The following is a 16,590-nucleotide window of genomic DNA, read 5'->3' on the forward strand; positions in this document are numbered from 1 at the left end:
GTATCAGAGTTCAACACTAACTTTATTTAGTTAAAAGTTGTTAGTTAAAATATTACGAAAACGTCAATTCCTTGTATTGAAGATCATAATCAAATACATTTTTCAACAGTAATTGTTATGATTCGAAATATATTTAATATTATTAAGTAGAAATTCAGTACAATTTAACTTTGAGATACTTTATACCACTATAATGGTATTAGTATTACAATTTGTATAGGTACCGCATCTTACTTTTAGAAAATAGAGAAAGGCGCTTAAGCCTTTGCTATCAATAATCGTTTTATTGGATGCAACATTAAACTAACATATTAGTATATAGCTTTTGGCTTATCAATGAAAGTTAAAAATATAAAATACATCAAAATGCACTATCGCACTGGGAAATCATTATTATTATTGATATTGCAACAAATAATGCATGATATATAGGCTAAAATAAAATAAATATTTGGGATCTTTAGATTTTCATGGTTAGGCGATCGTGTGATTTTTATGTTTCAGTGAAGATGATATGTATTATAATTATGAGGCGGATTTGATGTTAGACTCAGTAAACCGTAGGTACAAGAAAATCGTGTTCACAACATATTCCTTGGGCATGGCTATGACCATTATTGGATGTTTATTGGTGCTTTGAGTATGATCTAAAATTCAAATAGAACTGTATACGAACGATCAAAGACTATAGTTTTAGAAAATTATGGACATTTTAAAATTATTATCATTATTTAGCAATGTAGCATACCTATTATAATATTTAATGTGATAATGTGTTAATGTATAGGATAAAGCGAACCAAGCAAGGTATGTTCGTGATACATTTACAAAATATCTCATTACGTTTTCAATTTTGGTAATTTTATTAAGTTTACTTATCTATGCAACTTAACAAATATACGTCAATCGATAGTAATACCACAGTTAACATCAAACAGATTAATTATTTTGAGGTTCACTGACAAATATCTATCTATACAGATAGGTTCGTTATTAAAGTATAAAGAATTCTATTTAATTAAATCTATATAACATATAATATATCACGAATATACCTCACCTTAACTAACCATCATGTTTAAATATTTTAAATTATTTAATACATACATAATTTTACCTATTTAAGATTGACAAAAACAATAAATTATGATTAAAATATTTTTTTATGTGTTTCCTAATATTTTGTACCATGTGCCATTTTGTTTTTAAGGTATAAACTTTAGTTTAGTTTATTAAATTAAAATTTATAATCTATTATACGTTTTATAATAAATTGTGTTTATTTTATTCATAACATTTAATAATTTGTTTTTTTTCTACTAATTGCACTAAGTTTATCATAGTATATTTATATACAGTGCCTTGTTACGCCGTTTAATGCGGCACAGAAACAAAAAAAAATAACACTTTCTTTATTTATGTTAATATGATAATAGTAGAAAAATGTGCGCAATTGGAACTAGTGGAAGTATTCTATTAACGTTTAATCAAATTGAATTAAAAAAAAAAAAAAAATGTTTATTCACAGTTCAATTCAAAATAATGTTTGCACAACGCAATACTCCGTACACGGCACTGATTATATTTAACAATACGATGTAGTTCTATAATATAATATAAAACATAATAATAATACAGATATCATTATTAATTAGAAAGATTGTGAACCTTTTTTTTCGTACACACAATCTAGAACCAAAGACAATATTTTAATGTATACATTATAATAATAATAATATGCTGTAATCATTTATTATTAATAACTATTACAGATGTAAGTAGGTGTTATGGTTTTTTTTTTCCAATTTTTTTTTTTCATGATACGTTATGAAATAGAAAATAATAATGCATTATTATGTAACAGTATAATAGGTATGATTTTACTGATGTAGAAGTTCAAGCTCTTGAAATACAAATTTATAACCATTACAAAAATCGTGTTTTATTTTATTTGTTTCGTAGAACGAAATCAAAACTGTTTAAAGCTTTTCTTTAAAAATGAACACGAATAAACTATCATAATAATGCCAATTCAGATAGCTAACTAATAGCTTTATTTGTCATGATAATAAATATGTACCTATAAATAAAATATTTACTTCGGATATTGCTATTTTTTGTCTTGTAAAACATAATTGCTTATGGCCAGAATATTGTACAAAAAGAATAAATTATCAACACAAGACAAATTGATTTGTAGTTAAATGCGTTTTATAAATAATTTAATGCTGTAAAATTTACATGAAACGTAAGCAGTTTGAGGTTCTCGATACAATATAATATTATGTTATTTATGTACACGAATCCAGTCAATTGTCCCATCAACCATCAATGTCATAATATCAAATGATTATACTATGTTATCCTTGAACATGAAAAATCGACGTATGAACATTTATTAGCCTTGAATTGGTCATAGTTACAATGCACCGTAGAAATATTGTGTATTGGGTCTATAGGATATTGATAATTATTAGTGGTGCAGTATATTGTGCGGTTGACCACATTTTTCTCACTCGTAATATTATATTATTATATACATACATGTTCAATATAGGGGTTATCTTAAGTTCAAAAGATCATTTTTGTCATATTATTATGTATTAAAATCTATAATATGTATAATATATATGTATATTTTTAAGTTTATACTTTAAAACATAGTAAATAATTATTATTTTTTGCAAAAATTAAAAAAAAAACTATTGGAGTATATCAAATTATAAGATTTCATGCATCGATACGTTGAAGGCTATATGATATATGTATATTACTATTCACTTGTAGCTGTATATATTATATTGTCATTTGATAGCACTGGTTGTAATTAAAGATTAAAAATAAAACTAACATCAATCTAACTTTAATATTGTGACTCGGATATCTTATATTGCTTAAGATTTTATTACTTCTATAGAACAATGTGATCTGATAGGATAAAAAAAATGATTTGAGTTTCCTCGTGTAGATATTTTATATTAATAGAATAATAACATTGTGTCTGACATGTATATATACATATATATATATATATAATATATTATTATACATGTTTAAAAATTTAAATCAGTACCTATGTTTTTACGTAGTTTATTTAGGCACGCTTATTTTAATCCTTGTGTATATTTATTTGTATATAATTAATATGTATAAACGTATAAACAAGCAATATTAGTTTTTAGAGTTAATTTTTTTAATATTTTATTGACTGAAAGTGTATAATGTATACGACGTGAATTCAATGTATAGATATGCATGATGTTTTATTTGATTTTAGATTCTTAAAGAAACTGTGGAGGTGGAGGTCGAGTTCGGTAAAGGAAGCCAATGAAGAATTGTTAGAAGAAGGTCCAAACATAGAACAGAACAAAGTGACGGTAGTCACATACGCACTTTGTTTTATTATGATGCTGGCCGGTCTGTCAGTAAAAATGGATTGATCTCCTATCATCTATTATAAACATTTTTTATTATTTTTTTTATATGCTTATATGCATATGTGAGCAAACACCAAGGCTGATTTTAGCCGATGGTGCATTTTAGTTATGATATTATTTTGACGCCTTTTAATTGGTTGAATGGCTCGATAAAATGGTTGTGTTGTGTTACCTACGCAATGAATTGTGAGCCTTGATAATAATTTAATATTATATTATGATGTTATTATTATTGTTATTTTTTAAATGTACTGAATTTGTTATATTTATTAATGTAGAGTTATTAAGATTACTTGTTTATTAGAAAAAAAAAATATTATCAATAATCTTAATTATTAGTAAAACAGATGTACCTAGTATTCATGTTTTAATATTTTTACCTAGTTTTTTTTTTTAATTCTTGTATATGAAGTATTATTTGGTGTGCATTTGTTTAACCTTATCATCTCCAAAAACATTTTATTTTTTCTTATACTAAATACTGGAAGTAATTATCTAAAATGGTATAGATTTTTGATACAGTGAATATAAAAGAAAATTATGTCTTCTTTATAACATTTTATAATTTTATTGTCTTATTAGAGTAAAATTAAAGTTAATTTTTAATTAAGTACATTGCATAAGAAAATAGCATTTGATGTTGCTTGAATTAATATCAATTTAAATTTAAAAATTATTTTTCATTTCTTGGATTATACATTTTACAAAATTTGCGTGAGACATAATAATATATTATCATTAGTTTTTTTTAATCTAAACTCAAAGTTAAATTGAATTGAATTACTAGTGAAATCATTTTTCAAAACGCAATAACATAGGAAATTATGTATTCTAATTCCAAAATTGTTTTATTTTGATCAACATTACTAATTTAAACAAATAGTTTTAAACAAATTATAACCCATATTCCCATCTCAGTTTAGATAGGTTTTATGTTATCTGTTATCCACAACATAACATTACTAGATATAATAAATTATTGTATACATTTGTTAAGACTAAAAACATGATTCCTGTTTTTAAGAGTCATGTTTAAATATTAACTATTATTATTAAATAGGTACTTGAATAGTATAATGGAGTAATAAATAATAGTGACCTATAATATTATTGATCATAATAATATACCATAATTATTGTTATTATTGTAAATATGAACTTCTTAATTAATGCTATTACGGAAACTCGTTTAAGAACACTTATGATGATAAATATATAAATTAAAAGTATATGTATTTATAACTATTATAATTAGAACACAGATTTACATAACATTACTATAGTAATGAGAAAAGAGATACACAAGTATACGACTATAATAACTAGCAGCAGGTAATAAGAAATTTATTATATTATTACTTGTAATATTAACTAAAAATTAGATAGTCACAAATATTAATTTTCAAAACAGTAATTTATACTTCAATATTTTTATATTATATTTATTGTTGGGTGTTTAATGAATTAAAAAAAAAATAGTAATAATAAATTTTTATTTTTTATAATAAATTGTTTCGTGGAAAATGTATATTTGCAGGTGTTTATAAGAATAAAACTATGTTTACTTAAAAAAATTGTTCAATAAGATAGTTTAAAAATTTAAACTATAACTATAACGACTATAGTTTTAATTATATGATATTGTGAATATAATTGTAACATTGTTCAATCAAATCAGTTAATTAATGAAATAAATAAAATTAAAAAAAATTATTTATTTAGGTAGAATTGTTTTAAGGATTTCATATAGTACGAATATATTGTATTAGGTATATTATGTTCATTTTTCTTGCTGATGAATTAAATTATGTTAATTTTGTATTTTATTTTAATTATTTAATTGTATATTATAATATTATATTTTTAGTAGCGCATCTAATATTTTAATTTCTTCAAATATTTTTAAATATAATACTAAGTCTATAATTATTTCGGTATTATTACTTAGTCCGTATTGTTGTTTTAAGTTAATTTCGTGTACATTTTAAAACTAATACTCAGTAGGTATCTAAAAGTACCTTTGAAGTATAAATATTGTTGCTGTGGATGCATTAATCTTATTCAAATTAATAAATTAATGAAGAACCATATTATTTTTGCACATAAATAAACAAATAAAGAATTGAGTACTGCAATGATGTATTTTGTATTTTAGCATTATGTAATCATCACACACATTGACCTATCGTAAACATTTAATGTAATAACTAATTGAGTCAATGCGTTTAACTGTTAATATAATATCGTCTATAGAATATCAACGACTATTTTAATTTGTAGAATACAATATAAATTTCAGTTTCACTAAGATACTTTCACCAGCGTGTTTCAAACACAGAACGTGCCGAAAAAGACGTCATCGAATAGATAAAGATTTCTCGAAAACAATAAGCACCAAAGCACCTGTATAGGTGAATCGTCGACTAAGATCTCCGGGACATATTATAAATACAATATTATTATATTGGATTTGAATAAAAGACCTGTTGGTAACGTGGTACAATAGCGTTGATGAAAATACGAAGGAACTTCTGACATAGGTTAATCAAATGAATCGCGTAAGTTATACAATGTATAGGTATAATACTTATTTTAGTTTGTAATAAAAATACAATTTTTCACGAGATTATATATAGAAATTATTTATATTTTTGCTTCGAACAATAATGACTTTTACAAACAATTCAAATAACATTAAAAATGTTAACACGTTATATTTATTATAAGTATAGTTCCTACTTTAAAATAATAATTAATTTGTTTTCTTCGAGTACACACGCGTACCCACACGTAAGTATAAAAACAAGTTTTTGAAATTTATAACTCTTTCATTAATTTTTCTTTTACGGTCGATCTGCATGATTACATAAAATCAAGTGAAATAATTGTATAATTGCATACTACTACATACCTATAATATACATTGAAATTGTGTGCAGCATTTAAATAGTTTAACGTACTGGGAATATACGAATAGCACAGATAATTCTACAATCATACATATTGTCTAAAAATATAATATTACCTATAAAAATAGCGAATCCACTCCTGCGTCCATCATTATAAAACGAATTATATTTATTCAGGAATTTAGTTTAGGTACGAGCTCATCTCAGTTGTTACACGTATCAGTTCTTATTATTATAATTAATTCTAGATTAATATTATGCTGCTGAATTATATCGAAATAAATAAATAAATAGTGATTTAACATCTCGTATAATATAAACGCACTTAATGTGTAGATATTATAAAATACCTAACTGTTGGACATATGGACGTAGTCCAAATAAACGAAAGTAGATACCAAACCGTTATGAAATTGTTATTAATGGTATAGATATTATGATAATATTATTGCATAATATTATAAGTTTTATTTTACCGATGAAAAAAATACCAAGTTTTATGTTCATTGAGTTGTATTATTTTTAATCGTTTTAATACCTATGGATAATATCTTTTACAACGTGTTATATTATATATTACATTAATATTACCGGCTTTCGTTTTTTAACATTCCTTATAAAATATGCACAGTGCATCTACCTACAACCATTGAATTGAATCGTATTTATTTATCTTTTTAATATCTGCTTAGGTATATCCGGAAAATATTATTTTAATAATTATTTATAATATCTTGGAACATACTAGGGTGTCAACTGTATTATTCATTTTTTCTTAGAATAAAATATTAATGGGGACTCTTATGTAAACAGTTTTCGAAGCTGACTGAATTAATATGACTTCTTAGTACGTACCTACTCTATACTACTGCTACTGCAATTACATAAACTAAAATGCATCAAAATACCTGATTATGGTTGTATAAGACTGTGTTTACTTCAGTGAATACTTCCTTTATATTTTTACTTTTACTCATAACTTTTACATTTGTAAGTTATCAACTATGGAAATTACGAGAACCAAGATTTATCCACATAATTTATATGAGTGTTTTAGAATAATATATATTTATTTATCTTATGTAGATACGATGAAACTTCTATATAATGAACTTTCATTTAACTAAATGTTCTAATTTATAAATTATTTTTGACCTTTGTTGATATCATGCGTTAATTCTATTTGACAAAGTGCTCTATAATAAGATGATTTTTTTTTGTTCCTCCAGATAGACTTGATTGTATTGAAAATTTCGCTATATACGTATCAGATCAAAGGTAGGTAATTGTGCCTATGTATACTTATAATTTTTTAATCACCATAAGAATAACATATGAGGAACTTTGTATAAAATTTACAAGTATTTTGATAGGGCCGAAAAAATTTTTCAGAAAAATTGAAAATTTCAGTTGTCTATAAATAGCTCAAACAAACTCAAAATATTTTGAAAATTAAATCAAGTAAATAAAATGCCAATCTAAATAACTGGTAAAATTTTCAAGTATCTACGATTTATACTTTTTGAATTATAACAAATATCAAAAATCGTTTGAGGCTAAACCGTTATTTAACGCGGTTTTGAAAAATTTTAATTTCAAACACTCATAAAAATCTTTTGTCTGAATCCGGTAGAGATTTTTTTACAGATATTTGAAGAAAAATGTATGGAGAACCTAGTACCAAATTTTCAAAACTTAGTTATAAAAGAAAAGAATTTTATGATTTTTCAACTTCAAAATTACTTTCAAATTTTCGGGTTTTCGACAGATTTCGTAAAAATTTGAACTATAAACGCTTATAAAAAAAAAAACTGTGAATAACGATTTTTAATTTTTTTTAGCTACAATAAAAACAACTCATAAGGAACCTTGTATTAAATTTTCAAAACTTTTTGGTCATCCAAAAAATTTTTATCGACACTTTAAAAAAAATTTCTCAAAAAATATCGAAAATTGTCTATAAATAACTCAAAAAAAGTCAAAATTTTTTGAAAATTTAACTATATACTGATACCACTGACATTAACATTTGGTAAAAATTTCAAGTATTTTCAGTGATTAGTTTTTGAATTACAACCATAAAAAAAAATCGATTTGGTCGAAACTGGTTTTGCGGAAAAATTGCCGTTTTTCCGTAATTTTTTTTTTGTTTTTCTCGATTTTTTTGAAAACTGTTGGAAAATGTTAACTTTTTACCTGTATAATGCACCAAGGATGTTCACTTTTACATCGGAAACCACCCCCATAGTTTGAAATTGGAGCATTATTTCGACTAGTTATGCTGTACACAGACACAAAAAAAACACACATCATTGTAAAATCAATACATTCTTCACTCGGTTCAGAATCTAAAACAATAAAACTTATCCGAAAAAACCATCAAAATAATTAATTAATACAAATACTGAAAAATTTATTTTACACATAGAATAATATAATACACACGTAAGTATAATGTATTACAATGTTTATGTCACTTAAACGATTCATAATTGATTATTAAAGCGAAATTAGATATCTGAAATATTGGATATACCTAAATATACACAACAAAAACCCTCCGTGAATTAGGCGTGAAACGAGTTAATTAAAAAAAAATATTACATCTTTAAGTACTATAAGATGTGATAACCAATTTTTATCATCAATGCAAAATAATAATAATAATAATAATAATAATAAATAATTATTATCTATGGCAACGACAACGCTAGAAACGGCTGCCGTGATTCTGAATCTAATATAAATTTCCATTAAAAAAATCGCACTATTTCATTTATAACTATATTTGTAAACGTACGATTTTGATTATTTTCACAAAAAAACGTTATACACAATATTTCTGATGTTTTGGAGTTTACTAGGAGTTAATTGATGTGTTAAGAAATTAGTTATTTCCTATACAGATTTGTCTGTATTTTATACGGTTAAAATATGGAAAAATCCTGCTTCCATATACTATACCTACATATAAGTACCTATGTGCAGTTATTTTATTTATTTTTTTTTTTTTACTTAGCTCACACCAAGACCGTGGCGGTGGGCTGAGTGTATATATTCGTATGACAGAGTAGAACAATAAATTTAGGAATGTAAATAGGTATTAACAGACACAAATTATACTACATGGAATGACATAAATTAAAAAAAAAAGCTTAGTACGACAAATTGTACCTAACTATTAAAGCAGGGGTATGTTTGAAACTATAAAGATTATGGAATATTGGATTACATTTGGTTACACAATTGTGTGTAAATTTCTTATCAATAAAATCATTTTGATGGGTACTGGGGTGCTGGGGTGGCATTAATGTTTGAAATTCTGAACTTCCCTTTAAGTTACAAAACAAGTCTTTGTGGTTAAATATACTTGTGAAATTTTGGTGAAAAAATTTACGAGAGGTACTTGAGAGACGGAGCTAATTATATAAGGATAATAAATGAAAATACACATTTTAACAAATAAAATACTATCTGGCTGAAAAGAAAAATAATAGTTACATTACACGAAAGAAACCAATAGCAACTCGTGTTATTCGGGGATTCAATTAATAAATTTATGATACAAACAGTTCGTAATCAACATTACATTGAAAACGTCGTGTGTAACTTAATTAAACGCCGTTTAAAATGCATATTTTCGAAAATCATAATTTTGTAAAATCATTTTTTTTTCCAAATTCATTAAAAAAATGCATGATTTGCAAAAAAATCAAATTGTTCAAATCGATTTACAAATGTGTACAATGCAAAAAGACGTGTCACAGGAAATGTCTAAGAAAGTCTTTAAAAAGTGAACAGGAATTAAAGGTACAACCGTTACCAATATAATTATATTTCTTCTAATGATTAAAATAAATGCACGATGGCCGGGCATAAAGGAAAATAAAAATAAAACAATTGTTATGAGAAAACTAAAAAAATACTATTCCTGTTTGAATAATGACTAATGACGTATTCAATTGTATTCATAAGCTTTATGAAAAAATTAACATTTTTTTTATATATATATATATATAATTCACATCAATGCAGAGCATAATAATCTTCAAGACATAGTATGATGTTATAAGAAAAAAATACGTACAAATCGAATTATTTAGTCATTCTATTCCTTTTTGCCCATGCGCCGTTCAACGTATAAGCATAGTTGAATGTACTAATATTTATAATAAAAATAATCAAAGCCAGTATCCAGCCTGTTCATTTTCTATTGAGTGTCTTAGAGTTTGCACACATAAAGTTATACATATTATTGTTTAGAATGGTCCAGACGACAAGACACAGATTGATTCAAGTACAAATCAAACGAATAAAACCGATGAAATGGAAATTCTTACAGTTGACGAAGATATCGTACATGAAAAAGAAATGCCGAAAACACAAACAACACATACAACAGAAGACGTTGAAAAATCTATGGAAAACGATGATATATTGCGAAAAAACATAATAATAAATAAACAAAAATCTGAAACTGAAGTAACTAAATACCTAAAATATTTAATTATTTATCCTAAATTCTTAGTTATATATATTTTATATCTACAACCTAAGTTTCTATTTTATTTTAAAATCTTTAATAACATTATTGTTTTTAGGTATGCTATGCTCAAGATCCAAACATTTATGAATATGATGAAAAGTATGATATTTTTTTCCTATGTTTTATTTAATATACCTATATGATTGGCCATACAGTCTGGGGGAACGGGGTCATTTATCATTAGGTATTATTCTTAATAATATTAAATATTTTTTTCTATTTGTGTCGGACATATTCTGACAGAAATAAATGTGGAAATTCTTATAAGCCTATGGTTTTAATATTTTATTGTTAAAGATATTTTTTATATTTTTATAACAGTTTAAAACTTATATTAAAAATATAATTGAATAATATTGTTCTAGTGACATAGAAACATTAAAGTCTACAAATGAAAAATTATCACCGGATTCCTTTGAAATGATGAAAGTTTTGGGAAGAGGAGGCTACGGCAAGGTGTTTCAAGTAAGAAAAAAGACGGGTAAAGATGCCAATAGAGTGTTCGCGATGAAAGTGATGATTAAGACCAGGATATTCGAAAATCCTAAAGAAATGGATCATACGAAATCGGAAAGAAACATCCTTGAAGTTGTTAAGGTTCAAGCTCAATTTTGTTTTTACAATATTTTTATAGCTTTACAGAACACTCAATACTCTTACTCTATATATATTTTAATATTTTTAGCATCCATTTATAGTCAGTTTGTTCTATGCATTTCAAACAAATGAAAAACTTTATCTTGTAATGGAATATTTAAGTGGCGGAGAACTTTTTATGCAATTAGAAAGAGAAGGAATATTTTTGGAAGAAACAGCATGGTATTTCACATTTACTTCTATTTCAGTTGTTTATTATTATTAAAATATTTATGTAGTTATGACTGTGGAACCTCCTACAACAAAGTAATACAGACTAGTTAGCAATTACTAGGTATTTAATTTAATAAGAAGATTTATTTTATGATATATTTAATTATGTTGACTTTGATTCATTTTCACAAATATTACAAACTCCATTGATGTGATATTGTACTTTGTTGAGCGGTGGTGTACCATTAACATATAATACTTTCAAAACCACATTAGTAATATCTTGTGATATATGTTCAAAAATTATAATGATTAATGAAAAAGTATACAAAACAAATTTCTATTTTACTTTGTTTTATAAGGATTATAGGTTAAAAATGAATTAAAATATTAAGTGTTAATTATTATTATTTTTTTTATACTACATTTTAATTTTTAGACAATTAAATACTTTTATTTTTTATTCTAAATTTAACATAATAATATGTCTTGCAATTTTTTAAGGCTACACAGTCAGTTAACTACTAATTTAATTTAATTAAAAGTTGATTTATGTTGAGCCATATATTTTTCTTATCATGTACCTATTGACTCTAGTACAATTTTAATATTACAGCTTTTATGTGGCAGAAATTATTATTGCAATTCAGCATTTACACAGTCAAGGGATAATTTACAGGTATTACTTTGTCCAGTAACATATCATTTAATATTTTTAAGTACCTATATGTATTTATAACATTTATCCATTATATTATTGATTGTTTTCAAGTTTTTAAAGAATTAAAAAATAAAAATATTTTACATTTATCCACTTGAATCTAAAAGCCACAGTTTTTTGAAGTTTAATGCTATTAATAGCATTTGGAGAATTATATTTATTTTTTTCGAAAATGTAATAAAAAATGATTATTTAAAGACTTAATGATTAACCACGTTTTTTGATTTCGTTATAAAATACACTACCTCACAAATCCTTTAAAATATTTTCCTAATAAATAAAAAGTAACAAATTAGAATTTAAATATTTACCAAAATGAAATAAAGGTGGAAAAAGTTGGTATTTTGTATAATCTACAAGTTTATTATGTTTTTAAAATATATCTAATTATACAGTTCTTCTCGAGGTTTTTCTTGTCTTGTATAAATTAAATAAACTAATTGTAATATTATATTACATTTTTTTTTTATTTATATATGTCTTAAATATTTAATAAGCAGAGCTCGGTGGTAATTAATAAATATAATTTTTTTTCTAATATACTTAATACTTAAAAATATTATTTTATTCTAAAATTTTTTAAATGTATAAACTATGGATTTTATTTGTGTATTTAGAGATTTAAAACCAGAAAACATATTGTTAGACCAAGACGGTCATTTAAAACTGACAGATTTGGGTTTATGTAAAGAAAATATTCATGGAGATAGTGTTACACATACATTTTGCGGCACAATTTCATATATGTAAGACATCCCAAACATATATCAATTTTAATGATAATCTATTTAAAAAAAAAAAACATTAATTTATGATATCAGGGCACCGGAAATCTTGACTAGGAGTGGTCATGGGAAACCGGCCGATTGGTGGTCACTCGGAGCTGTCATGTTTGACATGATAACTGGCACTGTAAATAATATTGTTAGACTTAGTTATGAATATTACAATTTTAATTTGTTTATATTTATGTTTACCTTCAAGCCACCATTTAGAGCTGACAGTATGGATGGTGCAGAGGACACTGTGGCTAATATTCTTACCAGAGACCTGGAGATACCATTATATATATCGATGGAAGCCAGTGATCTCCTAAGCAAATTACTTGAAGTAAGTAAAAAATAAACTTGTTTCAATTTGATTCTTTACATGTTTAATAATACAAACTTTATTATAAATGTTAAACATATGTATACAAATAAAACTATTAGATGGGAATTTTAAGATATAATTATCTTATAGATAGTATTAAAATATTTTATAATACATTGTTTTTCGTTAATAATAAATTATGTAAATTAATTGTAATTAAGTTAATATTATTTTTCAAATTGATAGAGACAAGTTAGCTCTAGATTAGGATCGGGCTTAAATGAAGCCGAAGAGATCAAAAATCATTGTTTTTTTCAACAAATTGACTGGAAAGAGATAACAAACCGTACCTGCGAACCTCCATATATACCCATATTAGTAAGCTCACTCTAATGTTCACTATTTAATACAATCGTGTATTTATTCAGATATTATTGCTTAGAGTGGCGCAGACGACACAACGCAATTCGATTCCAGGTTTACTGATCAGCCTCCAGTTGATACACCTGTAGATGATTCATTCATGCCTCGTGATAATGACGAATTTAAATTTGATGTAAATATTTACTGTCTTGCCTTGTTTACATTTATTGTGATATTGCTGTAATTGATTGTAGCATAATATATTTTATAATTTACTAAAACCTTTTTCTGTGTAGATTTTTATGAAATTAAAATTAAAGTAATTAAATTTTTAAAATATATTATTGTTCATCCTAATTATTTAAGAAATAATTTAATATTGCTATTTATTTTTTCAGGGTTTTACATACATAGCTCCATCGTTAATAGACAATGTTAGTGTGAGTCCAACTCGAGACCATACATTTAATATAAATCAAGAAATGGAAACTCATTATTTATCATCTCCATCACTCGACCGTAATGTAACAAGATCCAATTCCGTACCGGTTTATCAACCCCGAATAGTGCAAGCTAACCACAGGGGGATAGACCATTCAAAATTGTTTGATGCATGTCCTCAATCATTCAACAACAATTCTACAAATAGACCTCATGTGTCGACAACAGTCAACGGTAGTAATATACTGAATCAGAACCAAAATGAGATGATGGAAGTGGCTTCCACGTCTAGTATTCCCCCTCAAATTGAATTGATTCAGTGAATGGAGACTGTTTTAAATTTTATTTTCACTAATTAATTTATTGGTATTGAACATATTTGTGTTGGAGTACCTAATCAATATGTTAAGAAGAGACCTTTTGGAAACCAAATCAAAATTGTGGAAAAAGTTTATCTTTATAATTTAGTTATACTACGATATTTAAATTGAATGTTTACATTTTGTTTTTCAAGTTTTTGAATTTTTTTATATGTTATATTTTATAAGCCCGTTGGCTTTTTTCTATGAACTCCATGCTAAAACATTATAACTTTATGATTGATTAATTCAAATTTTTTTTTTATGTAATTAATTTGTTTATTTTTGCCATAATATTTTATTTCTGATTGTTATTTTTGATTGTTTATTTTAGTATATTAATAGGAAAAAAAAATGATAAAAGTTTTAACTTTATAATCAAGTTGTATTTTTGTTTAAATTGAATGTTTATGTTTTGTTTTTTAAATATGTTTTTGAATTTTTTATATGTTATATTTTATAAACCAATTGGCTTTTTTCCATGAATTCCATTCTAAAACATTGAAACTGTTGTAAATATATTATACATTTAACTAGTTTATACCCATTGATATAAAATAAAATAAAATAAATATATTTTGTGAATCAAGTGTAAATTTTTATTGGCCAAGGTTTATCTGATCTTAAAAGATAGATAACATTCAATTAAAAGATGTGTGGTTGGGGTGATGTTATTTTGGGTTTTTCTTGCAGATAAGGAAATTGTTTTCTTTTTAAATATTAATTGACATTTTATTTTTCAATTTAATAGAAATATATTCTGTTTATTTAGTTTAATTGTTTATTATGTTAAGGCTATCTTTATTTAGCTTAATAAATTTTTATTTGAGTTATTATTTTTATTTAAACATAATTCTTTGTCTATTACAATGTAAATAGTGAAAACTAGATAATATTATGAAATTAAGTTATTTTTTATTAACGTTTTGTGTAAATTAATTTTCAATCAGATATTAGAATAAAATTTTAAACTGAAGATGGAATCTTGGTATTGATATGAAATTTTTGTACGGAACCTTATACGGTTCTTTATATCTTGAATAGACATTGAATCAACAATTCTATTTTATTATTTTAATTATGTATTAGCAGTATATACTATTATAGTCATGAAATATTACGTTTATTCTTCTTCTTCTTCATCTTTTTAGGCTTGAAACAGACCATTTAAGTGTAATGCCGATTCTATTATTGCTCTATTACGTATATTACGTTTATTTATTTATTTTTATAATCTAATCAAACACATAATAAATGGATTACAAACATGTTTGTACTTATTTGAAATGTTAGGTGTTTTCTTTTATGGTCTAAAATATTTTTTTTCTTGTTAACTGTGTTTAGGTGCTAATATTATACCTATTAGTGGACTAAACTTTTGTAGAATTATGAATTAGAATTTGAAAATTGAGAAGTACTTTAATATAAAATGTATCAATATAATATTATGAAAATAAAAATTTTTCTTAATAATAAAAAATGGGTAGTTAATTATATGATGAGATTTTATTACAAGCTCTGTAATTTTACATGCGCCGGATGTCCCTTGATGGTCATTCTGTTTATTATACGAAATATACTAAATTTCAACTACTATTGAATCGATAAATGCAGAAATGTCAAGGGTCACGTAGTTTATGTAATTGAGGTATTAGTAAAAATGTATACTAGTCGTGTGTTTCAATGGGTTGAGTTTAAAAACGTTTTTAGTTGTATAATTAGTGTACCTATTACCTACGTATGATATATTTTAATTAGTATTTATTCGTAAATAAATTTTTTTTCAAAATCGTTTATAATATACAGTTTTTATCAACTATTCAAAACATTTGAATGATTGACTCATGACTTTTTTGCAATCTTCGTTTGTATTAAATTACATTATTTAAAAAGTATAATTATTATACGATCA

The 16,590-nt window shown here is 24.6% G+C and overlaps 2 protein-coding genes across 3 annotated transcripts in view; one reads left to right on the forward strand and one right to left on the reverse strand.

The window, feature by feature from the left end:
- LOC114128810 (ribosomal protein S6 kinase beta-2-like) overlaps positions 1 to 16,590 on the reverse strand; it is an 89,395-nt gene that overhangs the window by 35,879 nt on the left and 36,926 nt on the right. The window lies entirely within an intron of this gene.
- Positions 9,899 to 15,044, forward strand: LOC126549336 (ribosomal protein S6 kinase beta-2-like). Its single transcript, XM_050198176.1, has 12 exons — positions 9,899 to 10,156; positions 10,610 to 10,828; positions 10,948 to 10,991; positions 11,258 to 11,489; positions 11,578 to 11,711; positions 12,319 to 12,381; positions 13,041 to 13,169; positions 13,245 to 13,335; positions 13,408 to 13,533; positions 13,762 to 13,893; positions 13,958 to 14,071; positions 14,277 to 15,044. Exons 1-12 carry the CDS (start codon positions 9,977 to 9,979, stop codon positions 14,640 to 14,642), a joined length of 1,830 nt encoding a protein of 609 aa, XP_050054133.1. The 5' UTR covers positions 9,899 to 9,976; the 3' UTR covers positions 14,643 to 15,044.

The sequence above is a fragment of the Aphis gossypii genome, chromosome 1 (assembly GCF_020184175.1).
Source record: "Aphis gossypii isolate Hap1 chromosome 1, ASM2018417v2, whole genome shotgun sequence".
NCBI classification, from domain to species: Eukaryota; Metazoa; Arthropoda; class Insecta; order Hemiptera; family Aphididae; genus Aphis; species Aphis gossypii.